General features: G+C 46.7%; 1 protein-coding gene across 1 annotated transcript in view; it reads right to left on the minus strand.

The window, feature by feature from the left end:
- Window positions 1-2096: 2096 nt before the first annotated feature.
- The window catches only part of LOC143961338 (uncharacterized), a 115072-nt gene continuing 90595 nt past the window's right edge, over window positions 2097-26573 (minus strand). The window contains exons 3-6 of the mRNA XM_077470603.1: window positions 24339-24677; window positions 9848-10099; window positions 4916-5143; window positions 2097-2389 (exon numbers count right to left, since the gene is read on the minus strand). Of these exons, the coding sequence (XP_077326729.1) occupies window positions 2097-2389; window positions 4916-5143; window positions 9848-10099; window positions 24339-24677 (1112 nt within the window). The remainder of the gene's footprint in view (window positions 2390-4915; window positions 5144-9847; window positions 10100-24338; window positions 24678-26573) is intronic.

Genomic DNA, 26573 nt, shown 5'->3' on the forward strand with positions numbered 1-26573 from the left:
AGAGAGAGGGGGGACACAGAGAGAGGGGTGACACAGAGAGAGGGGGGCACAGAGAGAGGGGGGTACAGAGAGGGGGAGCAGAAAGAGGGGGACACGGGGCTGAAAAAGAGGAGAGCTGAGAGAAAGGGAGACCTTTAGCTCTGTCCTTATCTGCAATCCCTGCTCTGCCTCCCTGCCCCAGTCTTTGTCTGCAGGTATTCAGTGTATAATTGTGCCCGGTACCTGTCTCCATCCCTGTTCCATCCAGCGGCTCCCTCACAGCCTGCGCCTCTCGCCTGTCCTTGTCTTCTAGGCCCACGGTCAGTCTGTTCTCCGGGCCTCACTGTTGAAGGAGATTTGAGGAGTCCAAGCTCCGGAAGGTGCCAAGTATACTGCCCCCCTCTTCAGCCATACAATGAAGCAGTGAAGCTCTTCTCTCCCTCCCGTGCGTGCTGTCAGGCCTGTAGCCTACCACGCGGAGAATGTGGGGCCACCCACTCACTCGTGCAGACAGTTTCCTGCACCTCGCCGCTGCTTGCTTCTCTTCCTCGCTCGCTCTCAGGTCTGTAGCCTTCCGCGCGGAGGCTGCGGAGCCACCCACCCGCTCACCCGTGCAGTTAATTTCCTGCACCTCGCCGCTGTTTGCTGCCATGTTCTGCCCACCGTGAACCAGGACCCTCTCACGTGCCCACAGAGATGGCTCTACGTGCCATAGGTTCGCCATCACTGTACTAGAGGGGCTAAAGAGACATCTAGTGGTGAAAGAAATTATTGCATCTTTTATTTAATGTGATTTTTTTAGCATCCATCGTTATTGCCATCTAGTGGACATATATTATAGTATATGTGTATCTTGTTAGACAAGTCACTATATCAGCCTTTCTCAACCTTTTCACCACAGAGGAACCCTTGAAATAGTTCTCCAGTCTCGGGGAACCCCCTGCTAAAAATTAGAAATCTACAACTCATGATACATTAGTGTGATGGTTGGTGGGAAGAATGGTCCTTACACTTGTGATCATTGGAAATAATTACCTCCTTACAGAGAGCTAAAAGGATCAATGGTGTGAGAGGGAACTTAACTGAGAGGCAGAAATTGCCCAATTCTGAAGGAACCCCTACAACCTCTGGGGGAACCCTGGTTGAGAATCACTGCCCTATATCAACATCAATTCATTTATCGACTTTCAGCAATGCCATCTAGTGGGCGTATAGTAAACCAACTTTAATTTGTCTCAGGTGATTTTCTATTGCTCTATCAAATTTTCCATATAAAGTGCAATAATTAACTTTCATCCACTTTAAAAAGTTATTATGACCAAAAAATCTATTTTATAGTAAGCCCAAGGTCCCAATAGGCATAAAAACCGGAACCGTACCCGCTAGTCACCAGTCCTCCAGTCACCAAACCACCGACTCAGGGACAACTAGCAGGTGCCCATACACCAACAGGGAGCCGTACCTCAGACGGGTCCCTACACCATGCCTTGTAAGTGCCCATATGACCTAAAAGGACCTTGCACCCCGCCCAGTGCACCACCTGTTCCCGAAAACTCTCAAGTCTCCCAAAAAAAAATAAACAGTCCCCCAATGTAAACCCCATGGCCAATCAAGTCTTCCAGTGAAGCATATTCTCATCATTCACAATAAATAACACTCAATGATCTGCTGGAAAAAAAAAACACTCCAACATGTCCAATCCTGACCACAAATGATTGCTGCTGGTCCTCACTGTGGAATGCATACAAAGGGGCAGGGTAACCTGACTGACATCATTGCCCACATATAGACATGACCATACCTGGTCAATGACATTACCTCCATGATCCCGTATTCCACACCACGGACTGGGAGCTCAAATTCACAGTGAGTGAACTCCCAACTCCATCCACTTTTTGAACTGAATCATGATCACACGTGCTCTCCTGAGGGTAAGAGCCGACTCTCCAGAGGGTAAGAGCCAGGTTTTCAGAGGATAAGAGCCCGGTCTCCAGAGGGTGAGAGCCCGGTCTCCAGAGGGTAAGAGGCCCGGTCTTTAGAGGGTAGGAGCCCGGTCTCCAAAGGGTAAGAGTCCGGTCTCCAGAGTGTAAGAGCTCCGGTCTCCAGAGTGTAAGAGCTCAGTCTTCAGAGGGTAAGAGCCCGGTCTTTAGAGGGTAGGAGCCCGGTCTCCAAAGGGTAAGAGTCTGGTCTCCAGAGTTTAAGAGCCCGGTCTTCAGAGGGTAAGAGCTCCGGTCTCCAGAGGGTAAGAGCCCGGTCTCCAGAGGGTAAGAGCCCGGTCTCCAGAGGGTAAGAGCCCGGTCTCCAGAGGGTAAGAGCTCCGGTCTCCAGAGGGTAAGAGCTCCGGTCTCCAGAGGGTAAGAGCTCTGGTCTCCAGAGGGTAAGAGCCCGGTAAGAGTGCCTAACCTTACCTCTATTAGTCCAAGATTATATAGAGAAAAAAATTGACAGAGAGAAAAGATTCTAAAGTGCTAATTTTAAAGGCTAATATGCAGGTTACTGTCCAAAAAAGTGTTTGGGGACCCGGGTCCTGCCCCAGGGGACATGGATCAATGCAAAAAATAGTTTTAAAAACGGCCGTTTTTTCTGGAGCAGTGATTTTAATAATGATTAAAGTGAAACAATAAAAGTGTAATATTCCTTTAAATTTCGTAGCTGGGGGGTGTCTATAGTATGCCTGTGAAGGGGCGCATGTTTCCCGTGCTTAGAACTGTCCCTGCACAAAGTGTCATTTCTGTAGGAAAAAAAGTCATTTGAAATCACTTGCGGCTTTAATGAATTGTCGGCTCCGTAATACAGAGAACACTATTATTTTTAATAAAGGAATTTTTCAAAAGTGTCTTTGTCTTATTTAACTATTTTTTACACTTTCTTTGTGAAATGGTAGGCCCTTACCATTTCAAACGGGGGGGCTGGGATATGGGGGTCCCCTTGTTAAAGGGGGCTTCCAGATTCTGATAAGCTCCCCGCCCGCAGACCCCCACAACCACCGGTCAGGGTTGTGGGGATGAGGCCCTTGTCCCCATCAACATAAGGACATGGTGCTTTGGAGGGGACCCCAAAGCATCCTCCCAATGTTGAGGGCATGTGGCCTGGTACGGTTCAGGAGGGGGCGCTCTCTCCTCCCCCCCTCTTTTCCTGCGGCCTGCCAGGTTGTGTGCTTGGATAAAGCGTCTGGTATGGATTTTTAGGGGGACACCCATGTAAATTTTTTGTTTTAAATTTGACGTGGGGTTCCCCTTAATATCCATACCAGACCTGAAGGGCCTGGTAATTGAATTTGGAGGAACCCCACGCTTTTTTTTTATATCAATGACTTTCAATGAGTGTTCTCTGTATTACGGGAGCCGACAATTCATAATAGCTGCGAGTGATTTTAAATACACTTTTTTTCCTGCAGAAATGACACTTTGTGCAGGGACAGTTCTAAGCACAGGAAACATGCGCCCCTTCACAGGCATACTATAGATACCCCCCAGGTACGAAATTTAAAGGAATATTACACTTTTACTGTTTCACTTTAATCATTATTAAAATCACTGCTCCCGAAAAAAACTGCCATTTTTAAACGTTTTTTTTGCATTGATATTTAAATATTCTCTTCTAATCTAAACCAGGATTTCGAAAGACAGCTATATTCTTTCTATTTTATAATATTTTACTCAAATTTGAATTTTGCAAGACAGCTATATTCTATTTTATTCTGTTCTATTACTTTATTTTCTATTCTAGTGTATTCCTTTATTTTCTATTTTATTCTTTTTTAAATTTGTATATTGGAAGACAGCTATATTTTTTATATTTTATTATATTCTATTGGATATTGTATGTTTGAAATTGAATATTCTTTTCTATTCTAAACCAGAATTTCATAAGACAGCTATATTCTTTCTATTTTATTTTAGTCTATACAAAATTAGAATTTCAAAATTCAAACTTCAGAAGACGGCTATGTGCTTTCTATTTCATTCTATTTGAAATTAGAATTTCAGAAGATGACTATATTTTATTTTATTCTATTCTATTTGAAATTAGAATTTCAGATGACGGCTATATTCTTTCTATTTTATTCTATTCCATTCAAAATTAGAATTTTGAAAATCTGATTTTGGAAGATGGCTATACTGTATTCTATTTTATTCTATTCTACCCACAATTTGAATTTCAGAAGACGACTATATTCTTTCTATTTTATCGTATTCAAAATTCTAATTTTGAATTTTGAAACTCAAAATCAAATTTTGGAAGATGCCTATATTCTTTCTATTTTATATTATTCTATTCTAAGTTTGAATTTCGGAAGACAGCTATATTCTTTCTATTTTATATTATTTTATTAAAATTTCGAAAGACGGCTATATTCTTTCAATTTGATTCTATTCTATTCAAAATTTGAATTTCATAAGACGATTATACTCTTTCTATTTTATTGTATTTTATTATATTCTATGTTTGAATTTCGGAAGACAGGTATATTCTTACTATTTTATTGTATTCGAAATTCTAATTTTGAATTTTGAAACTCAAAATGAAAATTTTGGAAGATGGCTATATGCTTTCTATTTTCTTCTATTCTATTTTCTTGTGTTCAATAAAAGTTTTTGCTATTGTATTCATTTATTCTCTATTCTATTATTTTCTATTCTTTTGTATTCTGTTATATTCCTTTATTTTCTATTCTATGTTATTCTAGTCTATGACGCCGCCTACATAGGAATCATCATCTTGTTTCACTTTTATGTCTTACTGTATTTAATGTAATATGTTTCCATTTCAAATTCCTTCATTATAATTTATTTTGGATCAGTTGAAATTCATTACTGCGGTGTTGTGATTTGAAATTTTGGATACATTAAATTCTCTGAATATGGAAAATGTTGTCAGGATTTTGATTGGTAACAAAATGAATTGCCCGGTCTAGTCTCGGTCTCTCACTCACCTGCACAGAAGATGTTGATGGATCTACTTAGATTATTGATGGTATTGATGACATCACAGTGGAGGGTTCCGGAGACCGGAGGATGAAGAGTTACCCGGCGGTGTGAGGAGACGGATCTTCCATCCAAACTCCAGGAATAACGCGGATCTGATCCTTTCACCGAACATTCGGCCTCTGCGCTCCCATCCGGGAAACAGGTGTGGTTCACAGTGATGTCAGAGAGGGGGACTGGGGGGAAGAGAATGCCAGGATATGATTGGTCAGAGTAATGACATAGAGACTGAGACTTATCACAATGATCCTCTAGGGATATGGAGGGCTGTCCTCTCCTCGTGAATGGACCAGATACCTGGGTGCCATGATGATCCTCTAAATACAAGACCCACTGAAATGAATACAGTATAGTGCTTGGGAGCTCTGACTTTGCCCTGACTTCACTTGACGCATGCTTGTTCTGAATCAGAGACTCGCTATCTACACAGAAATCTCAGACAGACAAAAAAGTAGCATTTTCATGAGCAGCGGTGGAAACCGCCCTAAATTCCTAACCTTCACCAATACTGGTCATTACTCCATACTCATACTCTTATGTTGCGTACACATGATCAGACTATCCGGCGGACAAACCGCCGGAAAGTCCGCCAAATTTCAGAACGAGCGGACCTGCCCACACACCAGATTTTTCCAGAGGACTAGGTCCGCCGGACTATGGCGGGAGTCCGCCGTACTTTTGAAATGAATGGACTTGCCCACACACGGAGGAAAGTCCGTCCATTTTGAACGTGGCTCCAGGCAGCCGAGACTAGCGAAGGAAGTCAATGTTGCCGCCTTCGGCGGCGAGATTGACACATCGCTGGCCCCGTCACCTAGTATGGACTTAAAGGGGAAGCCCTACGCCGAAAAAACGGCGTGGGGGTCCCCCCAAGGTCCATATAAGACCCTTATCCGAACACGCAGCCCGGCCGGTCAGGAAAGGGGTGGGGACGAGCGAGCGCTCCCCCCCTCCTAAGCAGTACCAGGCCACGTGCCCTCAACATGGGCAGTGCTTTGGGGAAGAGGGGCTGCGCGGCCCCCCACCCCAAAGCACCTTGTCCCCATGTTGATGAGGACAAGGGCCTCTTCCTGACAACCCTGGCCGTCGGGATCTGCGGGCGGGGGACTTATCAGAATCCGGAAACCCCCTTTAATAAGGGGGCCCCCGGATACCGGCCCCCCACCCTATGTGAATACGTTTTGGGGTACCATGTACCCCTACCCATTCACCTGTGAAAAAAATGGAAATAAAACACAACACACAAGGGTTGAAAATAATTTATTGCACAGCTCCGGGGGTCTTCTCGCAGGACTCCTCCGCTATCTTCTGCTCTTTTACTAGCGGAGGAGCCAGGCTTTCTTCTTTGTCACCGCCGCCCGGGGGTCTTACGACTTCAGGGGTCTTCTCCCCCTCTTCGGGGGTCTTGTCCCCCTCTTCTGTTCTTCTTGCTGGGCCTTCGCTCCTTATTCCAGCTCTTTTACTGACGGTGGCCTGGTCTTCTGTTGCCGCCTTCTGTTCTTCTCTTCTTCCTTGAGATGCTGTCTCTGCCCATAATGACAGGAACGTGTTGCGCGGCGACTTATATAGGGACAATGGGCGGGGTAACAGGTGATGTCCCCGCCCATTATGATGTCACAGTCCCAGCATCCTCGGGGACTGTGACATCATAATGGGCGGGGACATCACCCGGCAATGTCCCTATATAAGTCGCCGCACACTGCGTCCCTGTCATTGCGGCCAGAGAGCGCGTCCAGTCAACATCTCAAGGAAGAAGAACACAAAGAACAAGAAGAAGAGAAGGCAGAGGTGATAGAAGACCGGGCCACTGCTTGTAAAAGAGCTGGAAGAAGGCGCGGAGGCCTGGCAAGAATAACCAAAGAGGGGGACAAGACCCCCGAAGTCGGAAGAAGACCCCCGGGCGGCGGCGACGAAGAAGAAAGCCGGGCTCCTCCGCTAGTAAAAGAGCTAGTAAAAGAGCAGAAGATAGTGGAGGAGTCCGGCGAGAAGACCCCCCAAGACGGAAAAAGATTCCCGGAGCTGTGCAATAAATTTTAAACCCTTGTGTGTTGTGTTTTACTTACATCTTTTTCACAAGTGAATGTGTAGCGGTACATTGTACTCATTCACATGGGGGGGCGGGATCTGTTGGTCCCCTTATAAAAAGGGGCTCCCGGTTTCTGATAAGCCCCCCTCCCACAGACCCAACAACCAACGGCCAGGGTTGTCAGGAAGAGGCCCTTGTCCTTATCAACATGGGGACAAGGTGCTTTGGGGTGCGGTCCCCCTTCCCCAAAGCACCCCCCCATGTTGAGGGCACGCGGCCTGGTATGGCTCAGGAGGGGGGGCGCTCGCTCGTCCCCATCCCCTTTCCTGACCGGCCAGGTAGCGTGCTCGAATAAGGGTCTGACATGGACCTAGGGTGGACACCCAAGCTGTTTTTTTCGGCGTAGGGCTTTCCCTTTAAGTCCATACCAGGTGATGGAGCCAGCGGTGTGTCAATCTAGCAGAGATCACATCATAAATGATCCCAGGGTTCCGGCACTGATGGGGAACATTAAATCACAGAAGGAGAGGCTGGAACGGGAATGTAAGTTCTTCAAAAAGTCTAAACTCTAGACAGCGCTCTACATAGGAACAGGAAGGAGTTCAATTCATTTACTGACAATAAAAGCCTTCAAGGACATGTGAAGTGTTATGTTATTATTGTCATGAGTAGAAAAATAAAACCTAAGATCAATCTATTAAAACTGTGTGTTCACCAATCAGCCGAAACATTCTGATCGCTGACGACGTCAGTGTGTGACGAAACGTGCGTCGGGGGGAGTGCCATCGCGTTGTTTATCTGAGTGGACGGGTGTTCGCAAGCCGGCCGGCTTTTAAAACCTTGATATTTTATTTCCTACTTCTTGTAAGGGCAACTTTTTAAGCTTTAATGCATTTTTGTATGATACGATTTACACTATGCTGAGCTCCTTTCTGTTCTGGGTGATGCCTGGTCTATATCTATGACCACTGAATGATCGAGTCTCCCTGGTCATTTGCTGCATACTTTCACCTCATCAATCAAGAATACCTTAGTTGTTGTTTTATACTCCCTGGATAAAGGCCCCGGCTGGGTATTGGCCTATAACAGTTTGCCTCCCGGTAAGCACGCACTTTATATGGTGGAGGTGCACGGATTTATGGTGGTGTTTGAAGTCAGTTGAAGAATTCACCTATTTTTTGCATCTTATGGACTAATTTTTACATCTTTTTCACTTTTTGGTGTGTGGAGTAATTATCAGATATATATTTATATGTGGTAATTTGTTCATCACAACGCCAATGTTAACGCAGCTCCATCCTAATGACCAAATTTGAATAACGTTGATTATTTGGCTACAATGGCATCGCAAAATGGGTTGTGTATGGGGCTGTGTAGCCGCAGACCAGTCAGGGTATCCATCAGGCCCAGATTGGGACAATAAATAGGCAGGGGCATTTTGGGCTGAGAAGCCAATTTTTCCAGGGACGGGGGGGTTGGTGAGGGGATATTCATGGAGTCAGTCCTCCGCACTGCGATATAAAGGGGGATGCACTCTAAAAGGGCATGGTAATGATTGCAGTGCCCCTTTACAGTGCCCCTTGCAGTCATGCCCCCTTTCACTCTCTGCCTCCCTTGCACAGTCCTACCTTCAGCTCGGCAGAGGCAGGATTCCGCCTCTGTGTGTCCTCTTCAGGGTCTCCCACCCCGCACACGATGTCCTCCTATCAGCAGGAGGTGGGAGGAGCTGAAGATCTGGATCATATTAACACAAGCGGATGGCTATTTATTATGAAAAGACTCCCACTCTCAGCGCAGATCTCCAGCTCCTCCCACCCCTGTTTTGCTGATAGGATGACGTCATTGACGAGACGGGAAAGCCAGGAGAGGAGGTACAGGCATTGGCACACAGCGGGAGGTGAGCGGTGACCGTGGTCCGCCTTAGCCCTGTCCAGACCACAGTCACAGCTTACCTCCTGCTGTGTGGCCTGGTCATTAACAGGCCACGGACTGGTACCGGTCTGTGGCCCAGTGGTTGGGGACCCTTGCAGCTCTTTTTTTGCGTCCCTAGTGTGCCCTATGGCCAGTCCCAACCTGGTGCCATGATGACCCGTATCCACAGCTTAAAGCACCTACAAGGGGCATGTGAGCAGCAGAACTGGAGGATGGAGCAATGGAAGAAGGTGGCCTGGTCTGATGAATGGTATTTTCTTTTACATCATGTGGATGGCCGGGGTAATCACTTACCTAGGGAAGAAACGGCATCAGGATACAGTATGGGAAGAAGATAAGCCAGCAGAGACAGTGATGCTTTGGACAATGTTCTGCTGGGAAACCTTTGCTCCTGCCATTCATGTGGATGTTACTTTATACATAACCATCTATCTAAACATTGTTGGTGACCAAGTACAACCCTTCATGGAAATTGTATTCCCTGATGGCAGTGGCTTCTTTCAGCTGGAAAATGCTCCCTGCCACCCTTAAAAAAAATGGTTTAAGCATGGTTTGAGGAACACAATGAGTTCCACTTGTAGACCTGGCCTCCAAAGTCCAATCCATGGAGGACCCACCTCTCAGCTTACAGGACATAAAAGATCTGCTACTGATGGCTTGGTGGCAGATACCACAGCGTACCTTCAGAGGTCTAGTGGAGTCCATGCCTGGACTGGCCGGTGCTGTTTTGGCAGAAACAGGGGAACCTACTCAATCTTAGGTGGGTTCATATTCATATTCTCTATTTCAGTCAGTAGGTGGAGCTCTGTGCTAATCTGTTTTGCCCTACCCTCCTACCCTTCCAGATCAGTGACTCCACCCCTTGTCCCTTCTGCCTGCTCTCTTTAAATGGCTCTGTAGGTGTCCTTTGCTCTCCACTCACCTGGACAGGTGACCCCGGCTCTGCTCTCCTCCGACCGGCTGACCCCATTCTCCACAGTACAGGTGATGTTCCAGGGCCCCGGGGACCCCACAATGGCTGTAATGTTATTGGCAGATGTGGAATATCTCTCCTGGGATCCTCCAATCACAGATAGACTGATATTCGGCTTAGTCCCCTCCTCCACCCTGCAGGAGATCTCAGCGATGCCATTCTGGAGACATGAGACATTCAGATCCGGACCCGATACTGGAACTGAGAGAGACAATCATTTCCACTGATCAAGACCAATACATACACAGCATGCCCCTCCCCCATCCATACCTATAATCAGGTGTGCACCCCTCCCCCAAACATTAAATCTCCCCCCTAACATTCCACCTATTTTCTTCAGTCATGTGACCCCCATACACAGCGCTGTACAATCTCATCTGGATGATCGGCTCTAAGAACATTGTACATGGCTACTGCTGTGTGAGAGATATTCCGTACATTGTAAAGGGATGAGCTGAACACACCCGGGTGCCGAATTCAAACCCCATGGAAGTCAACAAACCAGGGATTCCTTTCATCTATATGAGTGTCTTGTGTATGTGTTAAGGGGAGACCCCCAACAGGATGCTGTACCCTTCAGGTCTGGTGTGGAATTTCATGGGGAACCCAATGCAGAAGTCAAGAAAAAAGTGTGTGGGGTCTCCCATATATCTACACCTGACCATCAATCTGAACATGCAGCCTAGCTAGTCAGGAAAGGGGGGGGGGCAAGTGTGTACCCCTCTTTCTCATGAACCATACCAGGCCACATGCCCTCCTTATAAGGGCATAGCTTGCCAAGGAGAACCCCCCCCCGGCAAAGAACCATATCCCCATATTGATGAGGACACCTTGGCCCAGTGGTTGTGGAGGTCTGCCGGGGAAAGCCTTCTTTAACAATAGTGGGGTACCCGGGTACTGTCTTCCACCTATGTCAATGAGTATGAGATACATCGTACCCCTACTCGTTTACAACAGCAAAAAAGTAAAGAGTACATAAAAAAAACACTAATGTCGCGTACACATGATCAGACTTTCCAACAAAACCGTGGATTTTTTTCCGAAGGATGTTGGCTCAAACTTGTATTCCATACACAAGGTCACAGAAATGTTGGGCCAAAATTCCGAAGGTGGGAACGCGGGACGTACAAGACGTACGACCACCCGAGAAAAAGGAAGTTCAACAGCCAGTGCGGCTCCTTCTGCTTCATTCCGAGCACGCGTCGTGAGCTTTTGTGCGACGGACTCGTGTACACGTGATCGGACGTTTCCGACAACAAAGTGAAGCTGGCAGAGAATTTGGGTTTTTCCAAAATTTTTCAGATCTTCAGTCTTTTGAACTTTCAGAATTTCACTCTTATTCTTGAATTTTCAAATTTGCTCATTTTAGAATTGTCAAATTTACGGAATTTTCGAATTTCTGAAATTTTGAATTTTCCAGTTTCTGAAATTTGGAATCTCCAAATTTTGAAATTCCAAAATTTGAGTATTCATAAATTTGAAATTTGAAATTCGTAAATTAGAAATTTCAGAAATTGAAAAAAAATTGTCAGAATTAATGAATTTTTCAAAATTTGTTAAAGAACTAATTAGGAATTAAACGAATTGCACATGTGTAATAGTTTCACCCCACCCCCACACTCTTTTGTTAATAAAGCTTCAAGATTCCATTCAGTCTGCCATTGGGCAGATGACGCCAACAGGAAGAAAACTGCAGGGATTTTCAAAGAAGGTTCTGCCCTCAGCAACAGACGCCTCGTTTATCTTTGGGATTTTCGTTTTATATTCAAACAAAAAAGCATTAGTGGTAAGATTTGTATATAAAGACACGGAGCGGGGAGGACACTGCTAGGACTGGGGGTGGGGGTTGGGTGGACTTACCTTCTACATGGACGGTGTATATAAAGACACGGAGCGGGGAGGACACTGCTAGGACTGGGGGTGGGGGTTGGATGGACTTACCTTCTACATGGACGGTGTATATAAAGACACGGAGCGGGGAGGACACTGCTAGGACTGGGGATGGGGGTTGGATGGACTTACCTTCTACATGGACGGTGTATATAAAGACACGGAGCGGGGAGGACACTGCTAGGACTGGGGGTGGGGGTTGGATGGACTTACCTTCTACATGGACGGTGTATATAAAGACACGGAGTGGGGAGGACACTGCTAGGACTGGGGGTGGGGGTTGGATGGACTTACCTTCTACATGGACGGTGTATATAAAGACACGGAGCGGGGAGGACACTGCTAGGACTGGGGGAGGGGGTTGGGTGGACTTACCTTCTACATGGACGGTGTATATAAAGACACGGAGCGGGGAGGACACTGCTAGGACTGAGGGTGGGGGTTGGGTGGACTTACCTTCTACATGGACGGTGTATATAAAGACGCGGGGAGGACACTGCTAGGACTGGGGGTGGGGGTTGGGTGGACTTACCTTCTACATGGACAGTGTATATAAAGACACGGAGCGGGGAGGACACTGCTAGGACTGGGGTGGGGGTTGGGTGGACTTACCTTCTACATGGATGGTGTATATAAAGACACGGAGCGGGGAGGACACTGCTAGGACTGGGGTGGGGGTTGGGTGGACTTACCTTCTACATGGACGGTGTATATAAAGACACGGAGCGGGGAGGACACTGCTAGGACTGGGGGAGGGGGTTGGGTGGACTTACCTTCTACATGGACGGTGTATATAAAGACACGGAGCGGGGAGGACACTGCTAGGACTGAGGGTGGGGGTTAGGTGGACTTACCTTCTACATGGACGGTGTATATAAAGACGCGGGGAGGACACTGCTAGGACTGGGGGTGGGGGTTGGATGGACTTACCTTCTACATGGACAGTGTATATAAAGACACGGAGCGGGGAGGACACTGCTAGGACTGGGGTGGGGGTTGGGTGGACTTACCTTCTACATGGATGGTGTATATAAAGACACGGAGCGGGGAGGACACTGCTAGGACTGGGGTGGGGGTTGGGTGGACTTACCTTCTACATGGATGGTGTATATAAAGACACGGAGCGGGGAGGACACTGCTAGGACTGGGGGTGGGGGATGGATGGACTTACCTTCTACATGGACGGTGTATATAAAGACACGGAGCGGGGAGGACACTGCTAGGACTGGGGGTGGGGGTTGGATGGACTTACCTTCTACATGGACGGTGTATATAAAGACATGGAGCGGGGGGGACACTGCTAGGACTGGGGGTGGGGGTTGGATGGACTTACCTTCTACATGGACAGTGTATATAAAGACACGGAGCGGGGAGGACACTGCTAGGACTGGGGGTGGGGGTTGGATGGACTTACCTTCTACATGGACAGTGTATATAAAGACACGGAGCGGGGAGGACACTGCTAGGACTGGGGGTGGGGGTTGGATGGACTTACCTTCTACATGGACAGTGTATATAAAGACACGGAGCGGGGAGGACACTGCTAGGACTGGGGGTGGGGGTTGGGTGGACTTACCTTCTACATGGACGGTGTATATAAAGACACGGAGCGGGGAGGACACTGCTAGGACTGGGGGTGGGGGTTGGGTGGACTTACCTTCTACATGGTGGGTGTATATAAAGACACGGAGCGGGGAGGACACTGCTAGGACTAGGGGTGGGGGTTGGATGGACTTACCTTCTACATGGACGGTGTAATCATCTCTCTGTATAAATCGTCCTGTAGAGATGTGTATATCCACACTGTACATCCCGTCATCCTCCGGAGTCACATTGGATATGATGAGACTTCCATTCTCTGATATCTTTATATTGGGGAGGGTTGTGTTCTCAGATTTTCTTAGTGTACATCCCTTGTGTTGAAATATTCTGCTCTCTTTTCTGGTTGGGGGTTTATATTTCCATTCAATCTGGTCACATCTCCATCTATCTGGATGGTTGAGGGTGAGATGGATTCTGATGGGGATGAGAAGGTCAGATCCCGGCCGGGTGACTATTTCCTTCTGAACACCCAGAACATTTCCTGTACAGACAGAATACAGATCCCAGTCAGGTCACAGTGTACTCCCCTCCCCCCTCATATAATTCATATTGCTCTATAGGGAACCAGTAATGTTCAGATTAGATTCCTCCGAGATCTCCGGGGTCTTCCTGGGCTTCACCAAGTGTTGCCACAGCATCTGAGATCTAGGACTGAGCTCAGGTGTGTTCAGATATTGGTCCAAACCCAACTGAGCTATCCCACCAGGAGGTGGCACTGCAGACCGCCGATCATAAGCCATGAAGGCATTGCCTGCCCTGTATCTGCATGTATACAGGGGGTGTATTTATGTGAGGCTGTAGGGAAATCTTCAGCTGCTGGTGATTGGTGGTCTGCAGTGACGATGATCTCGGGTGGGTTGGGACTTGTATCTGAACACATCTGAGCTCATCTCCACTCAGATCATTGAGGAATCTCCTCTGACTCCCCTATACTCTCCATTATTATATAATAAAACTATCAATGAATAGACAATCATTACTGATACATGGCGGACCCCCATCATCCCCAGTGTGGGGTTTGTTGGCTGTAAGAAGTATTTATGAACGGGTGATAAATAGGGAATGTATTAGAGACAGAATGAAGCCAGGTGAGATAATATGTGAGCTCTCAGTAGATGATGGTGAGCGTCCATCCATACATGGACAAAGACGGTCAGTGCGGTCGGAGGTGGGCAGGTGGGGGTAAAACGAGTACCTGTTCCAGATGTTTCTTACTACCTGGTCTAAGAGATGCATATACATTGTAGACAGTGGTGTCGGGGGAGGGGGGGCTGGAGTCCCGATTGGGTCCCCGAAAAGCCCTGGGTGTCAGGCATGCACAATTTTAACGTTAGCCACGAGTGCCGCAGAGCGGGGACCATTCTGATCCCAAGAGCCGCCGAGCGGGGACCGATCTGATCCCAAGTGCTGCTGAGCGGGGACCGATCTGATCCCAAGTGCTGCTGAGCGGGGACCGATCTGATCCCAAGTGCTGCTGAGCGGGGACCGATCTGATCCCAAGTGCTGCTGAGCGGGGACCGATCTGATACCAAGTGCTGCTGAGCGGGGACCGATCTGATCCCAAGTGCTGCTGAGCGGGGACCGATCTGATCCCAAGTGCTGCTGAGCGGGGACCGATCTGATACCAAGTGCTGCTGAGCGGGGACCGATCTGATCCCAAGTGCTGCTGAGCGGGGACCATTCTGATCCCAAGAGCCGCCGAGCGGAGACCGATCTGATCCCAAGTGCTGCTGAGCGGGGACCGATCTGATCCCAAGTGCTGCTGAGCGGGGACCGATCTGATCCCAAGTGTTGCTGAGCGGAGACCGATCTGATCTCAAGTGCTGCTGAGCGGGGACCAATCTGATCCCAAGTGCTGCTGAGCGGGGACCGATCTGATCCCAAGTGCTGCTGAGCGGGGACCGGTCTGATACCAAGTGCTGCTGAGCGGGGACCGATCTGATCCCAAGTGCTGCTGAGCGGGGACCGGTCTGATACCAAGTGTTGCTGAGCGGGGACCGATCTGATCCCAAGCGGGGACCGATCTGATCCCAAGTGCTGCTGAGCGGGGACCGATCTGATCCCAAGTGCTGCTGAGCGGGGACCGATCTGATCCCAAGTGCTGCTGAGCGGGGACCGATCTGATCCCAAGTGCTGCTGAGCGGGGACCGATCTGATCCCAAGTGCTGCTGAGCGGGGACCGATCTGATCCCAAGTGCTGCTGAGCGGGGACCGATCTGATCCCAAGTGCTGCTGAGCGTGGACCGATCTGATCCCAAGTGCTGCTGAGCGGGGACCGATCTGATCCCAAGTGCTGCTGAGCGGGGACCGATCTGATCCCAAGTGTTGCTGAGCGGGGACCGATCTGATCCCAAGCGGGGACCGATCTGATCCCAAGTGCTGCTGAGCGGGGACCGATCTGATCCCAAGTGTTGCTGAGCGGGGACCGATCTGATCTCGAGCGCCACCAAGTGAGGCCGAGTCACATAGCAGGTCCTGCCTTTTGGAGTCTGCAGTGCCAATGATGGACATCCCAGTGATCCACCGTGGGATGTGTGACGTCCATCATAGGTGCTGCCGGCTCCAGAAGGTGGGAATTAGAATGAGGCCTCCGCACCACATCGATCCCCGCTCGGGCGTGCGGCTCTCCCCCTCTCCTCTGGCTGCCTTGCACACCACGGCTGAGCTGAGCTGCAGGACACACACAACAGTGTGTGTATGTCAGGTAGGTAGGTCAGTGCGTGTCAGGTAGGGTCAGTGCATTTCAGTGCGTGTCAGGTAGGTCAGTGTATATCAGATAGGTATTTCAGTGTATGTTAGGTAGGTAAGTCAGTGTAGGTCAGTGTATGTTGGGTAGGTAGGTCAGTGTATGTTGGGTAGGTAGGTCAGTGTGTGTCAGGTAGGTCAGTGCATGTCAGGTAGGTAGGTCAGTGTGTGTCAGGTAGGTCAGTGCATGTCAGGTAGGGTCAGTGCATTTCAGTGCGTGTCAGGTAGGTCAGTGTATATCAGATAGGTATTTCAGTGTATGTTAGGTAGGTAAGTCAGTGTAGGTCAGTGTATGTTGGGTAGGTAGGTCAGTGTATGTTGGGTAGGTAGGTCAGTGTGTGTCAGGTAGGTCAGTGCATGTCAGGTAGGTAGGTCAGTGTGTGTCAGGTAGGTCAGTGCGTGTCAGGTAGGGTCAGTGCATTTCAGTGCGTGTCAGGTAGGTCAGTGTATATCAGATAGGTAGCTCAGTGTATGTTAGGTAGGTAAGTCAGTGTAGGTCAGTGTATGTTGGGTAGGTAGGTCAGTGTGTGTCAGGTAGGTAGGTCAGTGTGTGTCAGGTAGGTCAGTGCATGTCAGGTAGGTAGGTCAGTGTGTGTCAGGTAGGTTAATGCGGGTCAGGTAGATCAGTGTATGTCAGGTAGGTCAGTGCGGGTCAGGTAGATCAGTGTATGTCAGGTAGGTCAGTGCGGGTCAGGTAGGTCAGTGCATGTCAGGTAGGTAGGTCAGTGAATTTCAGTTAGATCAGTGGCGGCCCGTCCATAGTGGGCACCCGGGCGCCGCCCCCCCCCCCCCCTGTAGTCACCAAAAAAATAAAAAACATTTTTAAAACTGCCCCTTAACCACTACAATACAGGGCACTTTCGCCCCCTTCCTTCCCAGCCCAATTTTCAGCTTTCATCTTTCTCGCACTTTCAGTGACAATTACGCGGTCGTGCTACACTGTACCCGAATGAAATTTTTATCATTTTGTTTGCATAAATAGAGCTTTATTTTGGTGTTATTTATTCACAACTCCGTTTTTTATTTTTTGCGATATAAGCGCAAAAAAAAGTGGAAATTTTGAAAAAAAAACAATATTTTCTTTTTTCTATTTTAAAAGAAATCCAATAAAATCAAATTTTGTCATAAATTTAAGCCAAAATATATTCTGCTACATGATTTTGGTAAAAAAAATTCCGTTAAGTGTGTAATAATTGGTTTGTGTGATCAGGACATATGTGTGCAGATAATCATTGGGACATGTGATTTTAGTGGGACATATGTGGGGGACATGGTTTTATTATTAGGGACATGTGTATTTATTATTTGGGGACATGTATGTTTTGGGGACATGTGTGTTTTGGGGACATGTGTGTTTTGGGGACATGTATGTTTTGGGGACATGTGTGTTTTGGGGACATGTGTGTTTTGGGGACATGTGTGTTTTGGGGACATGTATGTTTTGGGGACATGTGTGTTTTGGAGACATATGTGGGGACTGTGTTTATACTGTGTGGTGTGTTGTGTGTATTACACTAGACTGGTGATCAGTTAGTAAAAAGCTATAAAAAAACATCTCATACTCACTGATCACCAGCCGGCTGCAGCGATCTGCTCTCCTCTCCTCAGCGATGACTTCCGTGTGAGGAGAGGAGGAGCCGATTGCCTAGCAACCGGCTGTTTGTTTACATCACATGACGGCTGTGATTGGACACGGCCGTCATGTGATCAGGAGGGCTAATCACAGAGCCCCCCTGCCGATCTGAGATGTGCCGTGTCCGGGTGACACGCGCACATCGGGATCGCGCCGCTGCGCGGGCACGCGCAATCCCGCTCCTTCTGGTGGACGTTCCTGAACGTCCTATCAGAAGTAGACGGCTCCGACCCGGCCGTACATATGCATTGGCCGGGTGGGAACTGGTTAAGACATTAAAATAAAAAGGCATTTAACATAGTGCATAATATATAACTAAAGGAATCATCCATTATATGCTAGAGGGGCTAAAGAGACATCTAGTGGTGAAAGAAATTATTGCATCTTTTCTTTAATGTGATTTTTTTAGCATCCATCATTATTGCCATCTAGTGGACATATATTATAGTATATGTGTATCTTGTTAGACAAGTCACCATATCAGCCTTTCTCAACCTTTTCAACACAGAGGAACCCTTGAAATAGTTCTCCAGTCTCGGGGGAACCTCTGCTAAAAATTAGAAATCTACAACTCATAATACATTAGTGTGATGGTTGGTGGGAAGAATGGTCCTTACACTTGTGGTCATTGGGAAGAATTACCTAGTTACAGATAGTTAAAAAGATCAATGGTGTCGGTGAGAACTTAACTGAGAGGCAGAAATTGCCCAATTCTGAAGGAACCCCTACAACCTCTGGAGGAACCCTGGTTGAGAATCACTGCACTATATCAACATCAATTCATTTATCGACTCTCAGCAATGCCATCTAGTGGGCTTATAGTAAACCAACTTTAATTTGTCTCAGGTGATTTTCTATTGCTCTATCGAATTTTCCATATAAAGTGCAATAATTAACTTTCATCCACTTTAAAAAGTTATTAGGACCAAAAAATCTGTTTGATAGTAAGCCCAAGGTCCCAATAGGCATAAAAACCGGAACCGTACCTGCTAGTCACCAGTCCTCCAGTCACCAAACCACCAACTCAGGGACAACTAGCAGGTGCCCATACACCAACAGGGAGCCGTACCTCAAACGGGTCCCTACACCATGCCTTGTAAGTGCCCATATGACCTAAAAGGACCTTGCACCCCGCCCAGTGCACCACCTGTTCCCGAAAACTCTCAAGTCTCCCAAAACAAAATAAACAGTCCCCCAATGTAAACCCCATGGCCAATCAAGTCTTCCAGTGAAGCCTATTCTCATCATTCACAATAAATAACACTCAATGATCTGCTGGAAAAAAAAACACTCCAACATGTCCAATCCTGACCACAAATGATTGCTGCTGGTCCTCACTGTGGAATGCATACAAAGGGGCAGGGTAATCTGGCTGACATCATTGCCCACATATAGACATGACCATACCTGGTCAATGACATTACCTCCATGATCCCGTATTCCACACCACGGACTGGGAGCTCAAATTCACAGTGAGTGAACTCCCAACTCCATCCACTTTTTGAACTGAATCATGATCACACGTGCTCTGCTGAGGGTAAGAGCCGACTCTCCAGAGGGTAAGAGCCAGGTTTTCAGAGGATAAGAGCCCGGTCTCCAGAGGGTAAGAGCCCGGTCTCCAGAGGGTAAGAGCCCGGTCTCCAGAGTGTAAGAGCCCGGTCTCCAGAGTGTAAGAGCCCGGTCTCCAGAGTGTAAGAGCCCGGTCTCCAGAGTGTAAGAGCTCCGGTCTCCAGGGTGTAAGAGCCCAGTCTTCAGAGGGTAAGAGCCCGGTCTTTAGAGGGTAGGAGCCCGGTCTCCAAAGGGTAAGAGTCTGGTCTCCAGAGTTTAAGAGCTCCGGTCTCCAGAGGGTAAGAGCTCCGGTCTCCAGAGGGTAAGAGCTCCGGTCTCCAGAGGGTAAGAGCTCCGGTCTCCAGAGGGTAAGAGCTCTGGTCTCCAGAGGATAAGAGGCGGCTCTCCAGAGGGTAAGAGCCCGGTAAGAGTGCCTAACCTTACCTCTATTAGTCCAAGATTATATAGAGAAAAAAATTGACAGAGAGAAAAGATTCTAAAGTGCTAATTTTAAAGGCTAATATGCAAGTTACTGTCCTAAAAAGTGTTTGGGGACCCGGGTCCTGCCCCAGGGGACATGGATCAATGCAAAAAATAGTTTTAAAAATGGCCGTTTTTTCGGGAGCAGTGATTTTAATAATGATTAAAGTGAAAAAATAAAAGTGTAATATTCCTTTAAATTTCATACCTGGTGGGTGTCTATAGTATGCCTGTGAAGGGGCGCATGTTTCCCGTGCTTAGAACTGTCCCTGCACAAAGTGTTATTTCTGTAGGAAAAAAAGTCATTTGAAATCACTTGCGGCTATAATGAATTGTCGGCTCCGTAATACAGAGAACACTATTATTTTTAATAAAGGAATTTTTCAAAAGTGTCTTTGTCTTATTTAACTATTTTTTACACTTTCTTTGTGAAATGGTAGGCCCTTACCATTTCAAACGGGGGGGGGCTGGGATCTGGGGGTCCCCTTGTTAAAGGGGGCTTCCAGATTCTGATAAGCTCCCCGCCCGCAGACCCCCACAACCACCGGTCAGGGTTGTGGGGATGAGGCCCTTGTCCCCATCAACATGGGGACATGGTGCTTTGGAGGGGACCCCAAAGCATCCTCCCAATGTTGAGGGCATGTAGCCTGGTACGGTTCAGGAGGGGGGGGGGCTCTCTCTCCTCCCCCCCTCTTTTCCTGCGGCCTGCCAGGTTGTGTGCTTGGATAAAGGGTCTGGTATGGATTTTTAAGGGGACACCCACGTAAATTTTTTGTTTTAAATTTGACGTGGAGTTCCCCTTAATATCCATACCACACCTGAAGGGCCTGGTAATTGAATTTGGGGGAACCCCACGCTTTTTTTTTTTTTTATCAAGACTTTCAATGAGTGTTCTCTGTATTACGGAGCCGACAATTCATAATAGCTGCGAGTGATTTTAAAATGACTTTTTTTTCCTGCAGAAATGATACTTTGTGCAGGGACAGTTCTAAGCACGGGAAACATGCGCCCCTTCACAGGCATACTATAGACACCCCCCAGGTACGAAATTTAAAGGAATATTACACTTTTATTGTTTCACTTTAATCATAACTGCTCCCGAAAAAACTGCAGTTTTTAAAACTTTTTTTTGCATTGATCCATGTCCCCTGGGGCAGGACCCGGGTCCCCAAACACTTTTTAGGACAATAACTTGCATATTAGCCTTTAAAATGAGCACTTTAGATTTTGAACGTTCGAGTCCCATAGACTTTAATAGGGTTCTAAGAAGTATGCTATATAGAGTTTAGCAGCTCCATCGAATCTTCTTTATATATTCGACAGACACCATAAGCCTTCAAAGACAGATTCGACCGTAATTCATGTGGATTTTCGGACGAATGCAATTTTTGAACGAAAAACAAAATAAATAAAAACTAATTTAGGGAGTAACTAAATAAATGTATTTTTCGGACGAAAACGAAATCCCGAAACAAAATATTTCACTCTGCACATGTCTATTCTATTCAATATTTTATGTTTGAAATTTGAATATTCTTTTCTATTCTAAACCAGAATTTTGGGAGACAGCTATATTCTTTCTATTTAATGCTATTCTATTTGAAATTTGAATTTCAAAAGACAGCAATATTCTTTCTATTTTATTCTATTCAAAATTCGAAATTTGAATTTTGAAATTCAAAATTCAAATTTTGGAAGACGACTATATTCTATTTTATTCTATTCTAATAATTTATTTTCTATTCTAGTGTATTCCTTTATTTTCTATTTTATTCTTTTTGGAATTTGTATATTAGAAGACAGCTATATTTTTTATATTTTATTATATTCTATTCGATATTGTATGTTTGGAATTTGAATATTCTTTTCTATTCTAAACCAGAATTTCATAAGACAGCTATATTCTTTCTATTTTATTTTAGTCTATACAAAATTAGAATTTCAAAATTCAAACTTCAGAAGACGGCTATATGCTTTCTGTTTCATTCTATTTAAAATTAGAATTTTGGATGAGGGCTGTATTCTTTCTATTTTTTTCTATTCCATTCAAAATTAGAATTTTTTTAAATCTGATTTTGGAAGATGGCTATACTGTATTTTATTTTATTCTATTCTACTCACAATTTGAATTTCAGAAGACGACTATATTCTTTCTATTTTATCGTATTCAAAATTCTAATTTCGAATTTTGAAACTCAAAATCAAATTTTTGAAGATGCCTATATTCTTTCTATTTTATATTATTTTATTCTAAGTTTGAATTTCAGAAGACAGCTATATTCTTTCTATTTTAGATTATTTTATTCAAATTTTGGAAGACAGCTATATTCTTTCGATTTGATTCTATTCTATTCAAAATTTGAATTTCAGAAGATTACTATATTCTTTCTATTTTATTAAATTCTACGTTTGAATTTCGGAAGACAGGTATATTCATATTCTATTGTATCGTATTTGAAATATTAATTTTGAATTTTGAAACTCAAAATCAAATTTTGGAAGATATTCTTTCTATTTTATATTATTCTATTCTATTCTAAGTTTGAATTTCGGAAGACAGCTATATTCTTTCTGTTTTATATTATTTTATTAAAATTTCGGAAGACGGCTATATTCTTTCGATTTGATTCTATTCTATTCAAAATTAGAATTTCAGAAGATGACTATACTCTCTATTTTATTGTATTTTATTATATTCTACGTTTGAATTTCGGAAGACAGGCATATCCTTTCTATTTTATTGTATTCGAAATTCTAATTTTGAAATTTGAAACTCAAAATGAAAATTTTGGATGATGGCTATATGCTTTCTATTTACTTCTATTCTATTTTCTTCTGTTCAATAAAAATTTTTGCTATTGTATTCTATTATTTTCTATTCTTTTATTTTCTAAGGGCATATCTTGCCAAGGAGAACCCCCCCGGCATAGAACCATATCCCCATGTTGATGAGGACACCTTGGCCCAGTGGTTGTGGATGTCTGCCGGGGGAAAGCATCTTTAACAATAGTGGGGTACCCGGGTACTGTCTTCCACCTATGTCAATGAGTATGGGATACATCGTACCTCTACTCGTTTACAACAACAAAAAAAGTAAAGAGTACATAAAAAAACACTGATGTTGCGTACACACGATCGGACTTTCCCACAAAACCGTGGATTTTTTTCCGAAGGATGTTGGCTCAAACTTGTCTTCCATACACACGCTCACACAAATGTTGGGCCAAAAACCCGAAGGTGGGAACGCGGGACGTACAAGACGTACGACGACCCGAGAAAAAGGAAGTTCAACAGCCAGTGCGGCTCCTTCTGCTTCATTCCGAGCACGCGTCGTGAGCTTTTGTGCGACGGACTCGTGTACACGCGATCGGACGTTTCCGACAACAAAGTGAAGCTGGTGGAGAATTTGGGTTTTTCAAAATTTTCTGATCTTCAGTCTTTTGAACTTTCAGAATCTCTCTCTTATTCTTGGATTTTCAAATTTGCTCATTTTAGAATTGTCAAATTTACGGAATTTCGAATTTTCCAGTTTCTGAAATTTCAAATTTCCAAATTTTGAAATTCCAAAATTAGAAAATTCTTAAATTTGAAATTTGGAAATTCTTAAATGTGAAAATTCAGAAATTCAAAAATTTGGAAATGTCAGAATTAATGAATTTGTCAAAATTTGTTAAAAAACGAATTTGGAACTAAACTAATTGCACAAGTTTAATAGTTTCACCCCACCCCCACCCTCTTTTGTTAATAAAGCTTCAAGATTCCATTCAGTCTGCCATTGGGCAGATGACGTCAACAGGAAGAAAACTGCAGGGATTTTTCAAAGACGGTTCTGCCCTCAGCAACAGACGCCTCGTTTATCTTTGGGATTTTCATTTTATATTCAAACAAAAAAGCATTAGTGGTAAGATTTGTATATAAAGACACGGAGCGGGGAGGACACTGCTAGGACTGGGGGTGGGGGTTGGATGGACTTACCTTCTATATGGACGGTGTATATAAAGACACGGAACGGGGAGGACACTGCTAGGACTGGGGGTGGGGGTTGGGTGGACTTACCTTCTACATGGACGGTGTATATAAAGACACGGAGCGGGGAGGACATTGCTAGGACTGGGGGTGGGGGTTGGGTGGACTTACCTTCTACATGGACGGTGTATATAAAGACATGGAGCGGGGAGGACACTGCTAGGACTGGGGGTGAGGGTTGGGTGGACTTACCTTCTACATGGACGGTGTATATAAAGACACGGAGTGGGGAGGACACTGCTAGGACTGGGGGTGGGGGTTGGGTGGACTTGCCTTCTACATGGACGGTGTATATAAAGACACGGAGCGGGGAGGACACTGCTAGGACTGGGGGTGGGGGTTGGATGGACTTACCTTCTACATGGACGGTGTATATAAAGACACGGAGCGGGGAGGACACTGCTAGGACTGGGGGTGGGGGTTGGGTGGACTTGCCTTCTACATGGACGGTGTATATAAAGACACGGAGCGGGGAGGACACTGCTAGGACTGGGGGTGGGGGTTGGGTGGACTTACCTTCTACATGGACGGTGTAATAATCAGTCTGTATACGGTGTCCTGTAGAGTTGTGTATTTCCACACTGTACATCCCGTCATTCTCCGGAGTCACATTGGATATGATGAGACTTCCATTCTCTGATAATCTTATATTGGGGAGGGTTGTGTTCTCAGGTTTTCTTAGTGTACATCCCCTGTGTTGAAATATTCTGCTGCTCTCATCTCTGGTTGGGGGTTTATATCTCCATTCAATCCCGTCACATCTCCTTGTATCTGTATGGTTGAGGGTGAGATGGATTCTGATGGGGATGAGAAGGTCAGATCCCGGCCGGGTGAATATTTCCTCCTGAACATTTCCTGCACAGACAGAATACAGATCCCAGTCAGGTCACAGTGTACTCCCCTCCCCCCTCATATAATTCATATTGCTCTATAGGGAACCAGTAATGTTCAGATTAGATTCCTCCGAGACCTCCGGGGTCTTCCTGGGCTTCACCAAATGTTGCCACAGCATCTGAGATCTAGGACTGAGCTCAGGTGTGTTCAGGTATTGGTCCAAACCCAACTGAGCTATCCCACCAGGAGGTGGCACTGCAGACCACCAATCATAAGCCATGAAGGCATTGCCTGCCCTGTATCTGCATGTATACAGGTGGTGTATTTATGTGAGGCTGTAGGGAAATCTTCAGCTGCTGGTGATTGGTGGTCTGCAGTGGCGATGATCTCGGGTGGGTTGGGACTTGTATCTGAACACCCCTGAGCTCATCTCCATAAAGATCATTGAGGAATCTCCTCTGACTCCCCTATACTCTCCATTATTCTACCAATAAATCATCAATGAATAGACAATCATTACTGATACATGGCGGACCCCCATCATCCCCAGTGTGGGGTTTGTTGGCTGTAAGAAGTATTTATGAACGGGTGATAAATAGGGAATGTATTAGAGACAGAATGAAGCCAGGTGAGATAATATGTGAGCTCTCAGTAGATGATGGTGAGCGTCCATCCGTACATGGACAAAGACGGTCAGTGCGGTCGGAGGTGGGCAGGTGGGGGTACAACAAGTACCTGTTCCAGATGTTTCTTACTACCTGAGAGATGCATATACATTGTAGACAGTGGTGTCGGGGGAGGGGGGGCTGGAGCCCCGAATGGGTCCCCAAAAAGCCCTGGTTGTCAGGCATGCTCGGGATCTGATCAGTCCCCGCTCGGCGCCACTCAGGATCAGATCGGTCCCCACTCAGCTGCGCTCGGAATCAGAACAGTTCCCGCTCTGCTGCGCTCGTGGCTAACATTAAAATTGTGCATGCCTGACTCCAAAAGGTGGAACCTGCTATGTGACTCGGCCATACTTGGTGGCGCTGGGGATCAGAACGGTCCCTGCTCTGCGGCGCTCGGGATCAGAATGGTCCCACTTTGCGGCGCTCGTAATCAGAATGGTCCCCGCTCTGCGGCGCTCGGGATCAGATCGGTCCCCACTCAGTGGCGCTCGGGAACAGACCGGTCCCAGCTCGGCAGCGCTCGGGATCTGATCGGTCCCTGCTCGGCTGCGCTTGGGATCTGATCGGTCCCTGCTCGGTGGTGCTCGGGATCAGATCAGTCCCCGCTCAGTGGTGCTCAGGATCAGATTGGTCCCAGCTCGGCAGCGCTCGGGATCTGATTGGTCCCAGCTCGGCAGCGCTCGGGATCTGATCGGTCCCTGCTCGGCTGCACTTGGGATCTGATCGGTCCCTGCTCGGTGGTGCTCGGGATCAGATCGGTCCCCGCTCAGTGGTGCTCAGGATCAGATTGGTCCCAGCTCGGCAGTGCTCGGGATCTGATCGGTCCCTGCTCAGCGGCGCTCGGGATCTGATCGGTCCCAGCTCGGCAGCGCTCGGGATCTGATCGGTCTCTGCTCGGCTGCACTTGGGATCTGATCGGTCCCCGCTCGGTGGTGCTCGGGATCAGATCGGTCCCCGCTCGGTGGTGCTTTGGATCAGATCGGTCCCCGCTTGGTGGTGCTCGGGATCAGATCGGTCCCCGCTCGGTGGTGCTCGGGATCAGATCGGTCCCTGCTCGGTGGTGCTCGGGATCAGAACGGTCCCCGCTCGGCGGCGCTCGTGGCTAACATTAAAATTGTGCATGCCTGACTCAAAAAGGTGGGACCTGCTATGTGACTCGGCCATACTTGGTGGCGCTGGGGATCAGAACGGTCCCCGCTCGGTGGCGCTCGGGATCAGAGCGCTCCCCGCTCTGTGACGCTTGGGATCA

The sequence above is a fragment of the Lithobates pipiens genome, unplaced genomic scaffold (assembly GCF_037356315.1).
Source record: "Lithobates pipiens isolate NorthernLeopardFrog02 unplaced genomic scaffold, aLitPip1_a1.2 Scaffold_111, whole genome shotgun sequence".
Lineage (NCBI taxonomy): Eukaryota > Metazoa > Chordata > Amphibia > Anura > Ranidae > Lithobates > Lithobates pipiens.